This window comes from Sander lucioperca, chromosome 13, assembly GCF_008315115.2.
Source record: "Sander lucioperca isolate FBNREF2018 chromosome 13, SLUC_FBN_1.2, whole genome shotgun sequence".
In the NCBI taxonomy this organism is placed as follows: domain Eukaryota; kingdom Metazoa; phylum Chordata; class Actinopteri; order Perciformes; family Percidae; genus Sander; species Sander lucioperca.
Window position 1 is genome coordinate 18,298,886 of NC_050185.1, and position 12,203 is coordinate 18,311,088.

General features: G+C 40.2%; 2 protein-coding genes across 6 annotated transcripts in view; both read left to right on the top strand.

Moving 5' to 3' along the window:
• The first annotated feature begins 181 nt into the window (after positions 1-181).
• LOC116036959 (calcitonin gene-related peptide-receptor component protein) lies at positions 182-4,108 on the top strand. Of its 2 annotated transcripts, none has more exons than XM_031280640.2 (6): positions 182-278; positions 1,080-1,116; positions 1,222-1,320; positions 1,433-1,527; positions 1,688-1,745; positions 3,424-4,108. In XM_031280640.2, the coding sequence occupies exons 1-6, from the start codon at positions 271-273 to the stop codon at positions 3,568-3,570; spliced, it is 444 nt and encodes a 147-aa protein (XP_031136500.1). In that variant the 5' UTR covers positions 182-270; the 3' UTR covers positions 3,571-4,108. The 2 variants fall into 2 exon arrangements, with proteins under 2 accessions (XP_031136500.1, XP_031136501.1); XM_031280641.2 differs by lacking the exon at positions 182-278 and adding an exon at positions 876-960.
• A 2,073-nt stretch (positions 4,109-6,181) lies between these two features.
• LOC116036958 (protein-tyrosine sulfotransferase 1-like) overlaps positions 6,182-12,203 on the top strand; it is a 10,374-nt gene continuing 4,352 nt past the window's right edge. Inside the window, exons 1-5 of one of the 4 annotated variants that reach the window (XM_031280636.2) lie at positions 6,182-6,457; positions 7,069-7,185; positions 9,578-10,274; positions 11,372-11,530; positions 11,719-11,972. In XM_031280636.2, the coding sequence (XP_031136496.1) occupies positions 9,867-10,274; positions 11,372-11,530; positions 11,719-11,972 (821 nt within the window). In that variant the 5' untranslated portion in view covers positions 6,182-6,457; positions 7,069-7,185; positions 9,578-9,866. The remainder of the gene's footprint in view (positions 6,458-7,068; positions 7,186-9,577; positions 10,275-11,371; positions 11,531-11,718; positions 11,973-12,203) is intronic. The other 3 variants (XM_031280637.2, XM_031280638.2, XM_031280635.2) reach the window with 3 other exon arrangements.

Sequence of the window (12,203 nt, forward strand, 5' to 3'; positions counted from 1 at the left end):
ACAGCATTTTTATTTTAAAATCACAGAGTAGCCTGTATAACGAGAAGAAGGCAGCACAAAGCAAACATAACAGTGAAGTGGTAGACTGATTTTGCAAATAAAAAAAAAAAGTAAAGTGAATGAGCAGTGCAGTGAGTACTTTGAAATCTTTTCTCTGATAAAAAATAAAATAAGAAATAGGCGGCTTGATGCCGACCGGAACGTTTGACCCTGTTTACATTTTCTACACGGGCACTATTCCAACGGACCAAAGCTAAGTTGCCTGGCGAAATGGAAGTGTAAGAATATTTTTTATTTTATTAAAATTCAGAATTGTGTACACTGACTTTGTTAATGTGCAACTGTATATTGTTAATTTTAACTGTAGCCAAATATTGTGGTTAAAGGTACAACAGCCACGTCTGCATCGCAGTTTCCGGTTGATGTGTTGATCGAGCTGTAGGAACGACTAATAGTGTAGAGACAAAAAAACACTAAATTGTAATCAGTTTTTAAATAAGACAATTAAGATCCATTCTAACGGTGAACACGCCAGCTAAAACGTTAGCACACACTGATCCAGGCAACGCTGCAGCAGTAACTTTAGTCAATACTACATCGTGTCTTTGTTTTGGTGGATTTGGGTTTTAATAATGCACTCAATTTGCTTGTAGGAACTCTTGTTTGACAAGTATCTACCAGCTGACACCATTTGTAAACAAAAAACAGAAACGTAAGAACATTTTCGATGTTGGCTTAAATAAATCAAAACAGAATTTAATTTTTTTTCACCCATCCAGCACCCGACCTTCTTTGTCTTGCCTCGTGTGCCCGTCCATAGTGCAACTTTCTGTTCATTTAACTTTGCACACTTGTTTATGTAATCAAAATAATCTAAGCTCAAAGGTCCACTATCCATCTTTCAGAGCTTTTAGTCATATCTCACAGTCTTTATTCAGCAACTAGTGAAGACAGACCCAGGTAAAAGCTCCAAAAGCTAGGAAATTGCCTTTTGATTTTAGATGATTTGGTACCATATACAGTTTGCAAAGGACAATAATGAACTTGTGCTTAAACATTACTTATTTCTTTCTTTTCAGGAAAAACGCTAACGCTGCTATGCTCAGTAACTATGAGGTAATGTGTTATGTCTCGCTGTTTTACATTACATCTTTTTGTAGTGTCCAGAGATGAAAATAATTTTGTGTTGCTTCAGATTTGTCTGTCTCTGTGTTTTCTCAGGTGTTCAAACTCCTGACAGACCTGAAGGAGCAGAGGAAGGACAGCGGGAAGAGCAAACACAGCACCGGGCAGCAGAACCTCAACACCATCATGTATGAGGTTGGCACACATCCTCTTTCTCTCGTCACTGACTTAAACCTGCTCTGTGTGCCTGTTGTGTCATATTTACGCTTTTGCAACAGCCCACAGTTTCCTCTTCTTTTCCACACAGACGCTGAAGTACCTGTCAAAGACGCCCTGCAGCAGGCAGACTCCAGAGATCGTCAAAGAGTTCCTGACCACCATGATGCCTCACAAACTCACAAAGTCAGTGAGATCCTAAAAAGGCATAGATGTTATCATTCATGTTTTTTAATTTTTAATTTATGGATCACTTAAGATGCACAATCCTTTTTTAGATCAAATATAATGTATGTATGTACTTTTCAGTACAATATATACTCATTTATATTTTTTCCCTCATCAGGGCAGAAAAACTGCAGCTATTGAACCACCGGCCACAGACAGCAGTGGAAATTCAGCTAGTGAGTGTTTTACTTAATTGTCACCAATTACTTAGTCTTTATCCTTGACGTTCCACTTCTAGGATTGCATCGTTGCCACTGGAAAATCCGCTGGATTTCACTCATTTAGGCCGGATATCCGTTGTTTTGGGCTTCCTTTGTGTTGGCATTTTAAACTTTTAAACATTTTAAACCTTTTCTCAGATCTCTGCACGGTAAATCCAGATACTTAGCTAGACTATCTGTCCAATCTGAGTTTTCTGTTGCTCGACTAAAACAACTTTTAAACGTAAACATGTTCCATCAAAACAAGTTCCTTCCCGAGCCTATTTTGCAGCGGCACTGCAGCATTTCCCGGTGCCTTGCACCGCCCAAGACGATTGTGATTGGTTTTAAGAAATGCCATTAAACCAGAGCATGTTTTTATTCCCATCCCGGAATTCTGTCTGGACTAGCCAGACCCTCCTCCTACGTGCCGCGGAAGGCCTGGCAAAGCAAGACTACCAATTACTACATGTTATCATGCCTCTCTTTATGCAGTGGGTGACATTTTCCTTCATTACGATGAACATGTGAACTGCAGTTTGCTTTGAGTCAGTGCCACATACACGTCTGCTGGAAAGAATCAATAGAGGACCAAATGTGTATTCATCCGCAGGTGAAAATAGTCCCCATCAAATGCTCTATTTACTCCTGTTTGAGTAACTAGAAAACTAGAATGCCCAGCTGTTAGCATTAAAAATGAAACTATATGTTTGTGACCCGTTCTTGAAGATTTCAGTCCTCAACAGGAATAAATGGGCTTGGGGCTGAGTGCCACTGACACATCCCATTTTAGAAGGAAAATCATTGTCAAAGTCACTCATTGGTGGGACATTTGAAATATCTGAATCTGTGTCAGTGATGCTCATGTGGAGATGCACCTCACTGTAGAACATGTACTGCTTGTACACTCACTGTAGAACATGTACTGCTTGTACACCCAGGCCATATAGTATTCCGGGGTTTTCAGACATCCAATCCATCACCAGGAACATCAAGAAACTGTAGTAGAGCACATGCAAAAGTAAAATGTCCCTGCAGCATTCTGGACTCCCTCTGATGCAAATCATATTTCCACAGCTAGAAAGTGATCCCAGACAGTTCCGGTTGGTAAACACAAACAACTCTGTCTTACTGATGATTCCTGAGAATTTAAGTTTCTGTTTTTAGTTACCTTCACTACCTTCTTGCTGTCATTTAAATCTGCCAACACCCAGAGTTACAAAACCATGCTCTTACGACTATTATACTGTAAGTTAGTAAATAGCATTAGCATAGCAAAATGTTTGAGTTCTAAATAAGGTGACTTTTGGTGATTTGTGAGTATTATGTTGTCAGACATACATGTCAAAGCAATGGATGGTCTAAGATAAATAATGTGTTGAACAATAAAGCATATAACATTTTCAAGACCCCTTCAAATAAAATATAAACCCGGAAATGTGCATAACATGTCCTCTTCAAGGACTTCTACTACAATTCCATGACAACTGGCAAGATTTAATCTGCTCAAAAAAAATGTGTGCTACTAATGGAGCTTGAGGTGAGATTGTTTTGATATGTTTATGTGTGTCGCATCTTATGTATTAAATAAGTAAAATCAGTTGGTGTTCGATCATTTGTAGTAACAGACACTTAATTTTCTGTTTGTGTTCAGATGGTGGAGGAGAGTGAAGAGCGGTTATCAGAGGAGCAGATTGAGGAGCTCATCCACACGGTCGCAGACGTCCTACCTGGTGACCCGGAGCAGGAGAACGCAGCTCCAGCAGATGCAGAAATGGATGAAGCAGTTGAACAGTCATGATAAAGGGACAAGCCAGAAATGACCCATGGGTGGAGAACTGGAGTAAAGGCTAAAATGATTATATAACTGGACTGGTTGCTTTTACTTGCCCCATTTTGCATCACTGTTTGAATTGAACAGCATGCTGACAGAAAGGATGCACAATGGCTGCCTGGCTTTGGCTAAAAAGACCTCATCACATTTAAAAATGCCTCATTAAATGACTCACGTTAAGAGGAATCATTCAATGAATGGAAGAAGATTGTTTCTGCTTTGCGTACATACGAATCAAACACGCACACACGTTCATAAGTACAGGTTTTTGAACAGTGATTCACAGATGTCTTGTTTTGCATCTCACTGGTCTAATTTGTATCTCACATCAGATAATGTTTATGCGGAGACAGTCTGCTATTAACCCGGTATATTTTTGCTTTCTGACTCAATGTTATTTGTCAGTTTCTACTGTGGTGCATAGAAATAAGGGTTTTTGCTGCTGTATGATTTCCCAAGCTGTAATATAAGTCAGTCATGCAATTAAACTTTGGTACAGCACTAACATAAGGCCAGACAGTATTATTAGAGCGCGGCTATGTAATAACAATGAGATGAGACAGTATGGACCAAGAGGTGATTGTTGTCTTTTATTCAAGGGTAGAGATGCAATCTTTTTTAAAACATGCTGATGTTTTCCTTCTATAACAAAATGAAACATAACAGCTGAAATGTGTCGGCGGCTTTGTGTCACTTTGAAGGACATGGTCAGTGAGCAGGGAAGTTAACACCACAACATTTGTTATCATCTGAATGGTGGTGTGCATATAAGGGCATATATAATAAGAACCTCTGTTTCACATGTGGTGCAACATCACAGACTGTGAAGAGCTGGTGCTAAATTAGGACTTTAATCTGAAACCAATTTCACAGTCAGACAATTGTGGTGTCACCTTTGATGTATCCTTTCTCTGCATCGTCCTGCAGGTCTGTGAATGCAACTCAACAGTAGAAATGCACCTGTGGAATGCCATAAACACAACACGTTAGTCATTCTACTTGCTGTAAATTTAGTCGTTTTAGGAGATTGTCTTAGGTCTGTAGTAAAGGTGGTTAATCATCCTGAAAATAATATTGTAGTCGTATAGTTGAGCACACACAATCTTTCACAGAGCTAGGTTTTTGTAACAACTCATAGATTACACAGGATATAAACTGCAGACTCTCACTCTCTTCATCAGCTCATGTTTTCTTTGTTGGGATGTTTTAATGTAGCAGAGAAAGGATGTGCTGTTTATACTGTACTCATGTTCTTTTTGGTTTTGAGCTTCCTGTTAGTGTATCACATCAGTTTCCTGTGCTTACTTAACACCTTGCTGAGGTAAAGTAAAAGTCATCAATCAAGTTTGGAAGTGAGCACATAATGGACATTCCGTGAAACTGTAGATGTCCAGTGCCTCCCAATCTGAAAAATTAGAGATTATAAACGGTATAATGTACTAACTATCTCCACATATCCATACATACAGAAAGCCATGTACTCTTGCACAAAGCTGCTAAATTACATAAAAAGGCCTTGAAAGCTCCCAGTTCACTATGTGGCATGTGCTAATGTAGTTAAGTTATGTATTTAAAATCTGTTTGAAAATATGCATCACTAAAGCACATACCAACTGACATGATGAAGGCTTTAATAAGGTGGTTTGAGCTTTATTGCCTGCTATTGAGACCCTGTTTTAAAGATGGTCAAAATAGTTTTAAAGACTTAATTATTTAGTTTCATGCTTACATGTTTTATATTTTGTCTAAATCAATGTGTTGTATGATACAGTTAACCTGGGGAAAGGTAGTATTGTAGCTTAGAAAAACTGTAAACATTGCACAGAGTGGGATGAACATGGAATAGGAGCCTATCAGCTAATTGTTGTCCCCTCAGATCCCCTAGTAGGTTAATCTGGACATGGTTGTTTCAGACTCCCGGTGTGTTCTTCATACAGCAGTTCATCATACTGCTATCTGTAGTGTTGACTTGGCAGTGTCCATCCACTCTTGACATAAATCAAGCTAAGAGGTTTTAATATAATTCATAGAGCTAAATTATGTTGTAAAAATACCTGTAGTCACGTGTCTACATGACTTTAATGCACACCTGTATCAATAGGCTACCCCTATTTCAAATGTACTTAAGTAGTGTAAATTTTATTGATGCATTGATGCATCACATTAATTATTCATTAATGTCAGTGTTTATTGTGTTTTATTAATCGTCCTTAGACAGGCTTACCAGTGTAATTTAGTCACATTCGGTCCTCCACATGGGCCACAATGTATCATAAAGATCCATGTTATACTAAAAGAGTCACCAAAACGGGTTTTACTAATGAAATGAGGCGGATTTAACGTCAACTAAATCCCACACTGTGATTAGATTTCCCCTGTGGGCTTTTACTGAGAGCAAACGAATCGATGAGGTAAAGTGATTTTAGCCGTTTGAGTGCAAAGGAAAAAAAAAACTGGGGTTGTTACTGCGGCGGAATTGCCCTTTAGCACCTCCACCAATTAGAATCCCCCAAGCAGATGTGTTTTAGTATTCAGAGCGTTCATCGACCAATCAAGGCTCGGCTCTCTCTGCCTGGCTGCGCTCGACTCGTGTCCGGATTTTTTTTTTTTTCCACCTTCTACGGTAAAAACAGCTTGACTTCTCACGGTGCAAAGTTACATCGCGAACCAGTAGCGAAACGTTGCGTAATGATGTGTCTTTTAAAATAGTAAATAGCGTTGTGTGAGTGTGACCTCCGCCGATAGACTTTCCACATAAGAGAAAACACCGATGTGGATAGGAGCTGCTGATTTCAGCTGTTTGGATCAAGGTTCATGCCTTTTTCTTCGGATTTCGGCAGTTTCACAGACGCTGGTGAGTGAACACCATTTTTAACGGATCTGATATGTTTACGACGCGTGTTAGCTACCTACAGACAGCTAAATGAGTGTATGTACTAGGTAAAGATGGTTAAATAACCCACTGACAGGCTTTTCTGGCGGGTATGGTGAGCTGTAGGTGGCCATTGGTCTGTCACTCTACGTTTGACTGATAGCAGGTCATTCACCTGGTGGCTGCCTGCCTCGGGTGCATTTTTTCAGACAAGATGCATCATCAAATCAGGCCAGATGTTGGGCCAGATGCTGTGCCTTGGCTTTGCAGCCGTGGAATAATCATTATCCTACACACACCGTTGACAGCGGCGATAGCTTTGACCTTATTTCCACCAATATGTACCTGGTTCACCACATATTTTGTGCAACGCGGTAAAAAAAAAAAAAGGCATTTACATTTTTACCACTGAGAGGGAGCTGTTATTGCAGTATTGAGAGAGCAAGAATGGTTCATACAAAAGTACTGAAAAGGGGCAAAATATGAAGAAAATCATTCAATGGAATGCATTAAAGAACAACAATGGACATACTCCTGACAGTAATGCATAAGCCAGAGTAAAGGGAACATGTATAAGTTGCTCTCCCTCTCAGACTTTCCCTTCAGCAGGAAGCCAGTGCTCCCTACGGTGAGGAACAAGAAGGCTTCAAAGATATGCACCTGGATCATCACAAACATTGTGCAGCAAAAAAAGGCAGCAGTTCTTGATGGTGAAGCAGCTTCAATTGAAAATGTAGCCTCTTATTATTTTTGTTGTTATTATTTATTATATATTATGTTACATTGACCTTTAAAGGAATGAAAACAGAAGTTTTACAGAACAAACGATATTAAAAAAATATATAATTATAATAACTTGACACCATTTTTTTAATGGAAGGAAGTAGGCTATGTGTAAAAAGTCTCCCTTAAAAAAAATTCAATACCATAGATGAGCAAAAGTTTACCTTATGATAACTGTCATACGACGGTATACCGTGAAACCGGTATGCTGCTGCAACCCTATGTACACTTAAAACTACTTAAGAGTCACAATATCAGTAGGGGGCATTCAAGGAAACAGCTGTAAGAATGCACAGTATATTAACGCATTAGCCCCAGTTCAGGGTAAATGTAGGGGGTGTTCTCCCTGTCAGACTTTCCCTTTGGCAGAAAGTCAGTGTTCCCTCCTGTGAAGAGGAGGTGACACTGGCTTTGGTTCTCCTGACAACCTTCTGCTCAAAGATGTCAGTTTGCTGCTGTCTTTCTTGCCAGCCACTGACTGTGATCACAGGTCACTGTTTTACGCGTATTGTAGATCTTTTGGCTTGTTGCTGGCTGTGATCAGTGAATAGTTGCCTTTCAAGGTCAATTCCCCGATTTATCAGAGTAGGGGGTCCACTCCTCCACTACTAGTCCTTGCAGAAACCACTTCATGAAAAAAAAATAAAATAAAAAATAAACTCTAGGCGTGTCAAGCCTAGCAGGCCTAGTTGGTTTTGCCTGCTCAGGTTCCAGATATCTGTCTCTGAGATTTCAGCTTCTGCTCCAATACAATAGAGGTAAACAGAATAAAAAATTAAATACAAAATTTCAACAGCAACATCTCTCACTAGAAACAGTGTCTCACTGTCGAACAGTTTTCTTCCAAAAGTTGTTTCTTTTCCAATGTTTCCCAATTACCTATTTTGTATTGGGGTGGAGGCAAAAACATCAGAGACAGATATCTATATAACAGCTACCTGGCAAATAAAACTAAAACTATCTGCACGGGAAGCTAACACCAGAGGTACGTCAGATAGAAATGAAACAGATAACCTAGAAAGAAAATATAAATTTATCGTTTGAGTCATTTTTTCCAGCAAATATGACAAATATTCATTGTTTTCAGATTTTCTCAATTGTGAGTATTGGCTGCTTTTTTTTCTTATGTTAAGTAAACTGAATATGTTTGAGTTTAAAAACGTACAAAACAAGCAATTTAAAGACATCAACTTGAGCTTTGGCAAATTGTGAAGGTCATTTAATGCTATATTATAGACCAAATAAATTATTAGATGAATCGATTGTTAGCTGGGAGAAAATACACTTTTACGTACGCGCTTTAAATCTGTTGAGAGAGAAAAAAAAAACACTGTCCTAATTCTCTGCAAACTCCAAGTGGCTTAATCTCTAAATGCATTAGAATTACATATAAAGCTTGTGGATAACGCTGGACTTAGCATGGCTTATGGCAGCACCTCAGTATCCCAGCCAGGCCTGGAGGTCCTCATTTCCAGCTGTTTTTTTCCCTTTTTGCTTTGATCATCAGACTGGATTTTACAGGCAAGCTATTCCAGCCCAGGGAGAGGAGAGTTCCCAACGTGGCATCCAGATGTTAGGCTCCCTGCACGTTCGGTCTGAACAAGACAGAAACCAAAATACCTCTGAGAAAGGGACACATACTCCATATTTGCTTAGAGCTTTTGTAAGAAGTAAAACAGAGCTGTAATGATGCTTTGAAAGTAATTCAAATACTGCAGTGGAATCAGTGTTTAGAGACATTAGGGAACTGAATTCAATTATTTTTGCAAGCGTGTGTGTTTTAGTTTGTGTGCAATAAGAGGAATTAGATGCTGTCTCACGTCACATTGCAGAAGTAAAATGGGGAAGTTGCAGGATGGCTCGCATGGTCAGTAGTAATCTGATCTTAAACAAATTGCTTTGCGTTTCAGTGTGGCAGAAACTGTGAGAGGAAAAGATGAGGAAGTTGTAATTAGTGGATTCAAATACACTGCCTGAGAGTGTGTCTGCGTTGCATGCCGCAGTGAACTTTGATATGGTTAAGGGCCAGTGGCTCTCCATAGAAAAGATGCAAAATAGCTGCTTTGAGAACAAAAACTGGATGTATTTCAGCCCCTCTGAAAGTCAGTATACAAATGTATTTGGCAAAATAACACAGCAGTCAGCACTACATTCTGCTTGCTGATAATATCTCACTTATGCAGGGCAGTGGCTCATGTTTGGAGTTACTCATTTTATTGTAAATTCTGGAGAAACAGAAGCATCTGTATTTGGTTGTAAGCAGTATGAACTGATTGTGGTGCAGTTCTTGTCTTGAAGTGTTCTCATGTTTTCTGGTAGGAGTGATGGATAAGAGATGTGGCTGGCTGTGGAGCGCAGCAGGCCTGGATCCTGCTCTCAGACACCAGGGCTGAGAAGCTGCAGAGGAGTGGGGCCTCCGTCAGGCCTTCCTCAGCATCGCCTCAGCGGTTCTTTCTCGCAGTCATCCTCACCGACCAGGCTGTCAGTGTGTAACTAAGTCTTCAACTGACCTTTGCTGAAATTTAAGAAGTAGCTACATTCACATTTGATTCCAGCCACCTCCTCAGGTGCCCCAGAATATTGTTTTATGTCCTCCTGAATCTAAAACATGAGGAACACCAGATCAAGCCTACTGCTGGGCTGCGTGCTCTTGTGCTCCGCCTCCCTGCTCTACCTTGGCATGAGCGGGATCAAGTGCCCTCCAAAAAGCCATCGGTACCGGTGGATGGAGCTCAACCTGGGCTCAGCCAATCAGAGCTTATCCCTGACGGAACACTTCCCTGAAGAAACACCCCTCATCTTCATCGGAGGCTTTCCCAGGAGTGGCACCACGCTGATGCGCGTCATGCTGGATGCCCACAATGCTGTGCGGTGCGGGGAAGAGACCCGAGTGATTCCCCGCCTCTTGGCCATGCGGGCCACCTGGAGCCGCTCAGTGAAGGAGAGGATGCGACTGGACGAGGCCGGCGTCACTGACCAGGTGTTGGACTCAGCCGTGCGAGCATTCCTGTTAGAGGTGAGCTGGTCGATGCCTCTGCATCTGCTAATCTGCACACATTTGGGTGTCGAAGGCATGCTTCAGCTTTAGGATGTGTTTATATACACAACACAGGGTTATTAAAAGTTATTATTAAGCAGAAAATTCCAAATAGTTTTTATCATTTATTTATCTGCAGGTGATTTTCTTGATTAATCGATGAATCTATTATAGTAGGCTATAACGTGTAAAACAAATGGTGAAAAAAATCCTGTCACAGTTTCTCTGAGCCTAAGGTGTGTCTGACGTATTACATTTATTATCATATGACAATATATGAACAATTCCTCATATTTGAGAAGCTAGAGCCAGCAAATGTTTGGCATTTTTGCTTAAAAATGACTGAAACAAATAATATCAAAATAGTACCGGTAAATTCAGTCGATTAACTAATTTGAATGCCTAAGATGTTACTTTTAAACCACATGTGGCCTCATTTTAAATTTAAAAAAATTAATTTTAAAGGGCTATTTAACACAAAATAGCTTAATAAGATGCAGTTTGGCCAACAACTACTAAATGTTGCATGATGGAAACAGATGACACATACACAAAATGATTATTAAAGGAATAGTTGGACATTTTGGAAACTATGCTCAATGGTTTTCTTGCTGATAGATCGATACCACTCTCATATCTGTCCATTAAATATGAAGCTACAGCCAGCAGATGCTTAGCTTGTCTTAGCATAAAGACTGAAAACGGTGAAAAACAGCTAGACTGGCTCTGTTCAAATGTAACCAAACCCACCTACCAGCACCTCTAAAGCTCTCTAATTAACACCTTATTTCCTAACATGTCGAAAATGTATTGTTAAAACAAGGTAATTTGTGTAAATGTCTGTATCCTAATTAACTAGTCTGTCTTGGGTAAAATATAAATTATTTTTTTTTTTTTTTTTTTTTTTTATAAAAGGATAAAAATGCTCATCTCTGTTATTGTAAATTACACATATTCATATTTGGCACCTCAATGTGTACATATTAAAACCTTGGTATTCTAAATATAAAAAAGGAATGGTTTGCATGTAGCACCTGAGGCATTACTTTTTGTAATATTTACTCAATGCGTTCCAGGTGATAGTTGGCCACGGGGAGCCTGCACCTCGCCTTTGCAACAAGGATCCGTTTGCCTTGAAGTCGCTCTCATATCTGTCACGCATCTTCCCTAAAGCCAAATTTGTGCTCATGCTACGAGACGGACGGGCAACCGTACACTCCATGATATCACGCAAGGTAGGCTAGCTTTCTTTCCTTATCAGGGTTGCAGGCGGACACACTTCCTCACAAGCTCATGTTGCCAAACAGCCACTTGACAAATTTGTTTTGCTGCCACATTGTGACTCACTAAATTTTCCATTCTGTGTTCACTTTCTGTCGTGATAGGTCTCCTGTGTTTATCTCATCTCTCTGCTCATTCACAGGTGACCATCTCTGGCTTTGACCTGAGCAACTACAGGGACTGTCTGACCAAGTGGAGCAGCGCGGTAGAGACCATGTTCAGCCAGTGCCAGGCAGCTGGGGAGTCCAGATGTCTGCCCGTCCGCTATGAGCAGCTTGTCCTCCACACAGAGGAGGAAATGAGGAAGTTGCTTCACTTCCTAGAGCTGCAGTGGGACCCGTCAGTGCTGCACCATGAAGAGCTGATTGGAAAGGCTGGTGGCGTGTCTCTGTCCAAGTGAGTATGTGAGATGTGTGTGTGTACACCAAGTTAGCTCTAGTGGTATCTGACCATGCAGATAGTTTCCGTTTCATGGGCTGAGGTTTTACAGATTTTCTGGAAAGGCAAGTTGCTTTTACGTTTTTCAACTGTATGTCAAAGTGTTGCATGTAAATAATGGAAAATGACACTAATCTTCAAATGTCTGTGTGTTTCATTCCGTATTATTATTCCTCCTGAATTCCCACC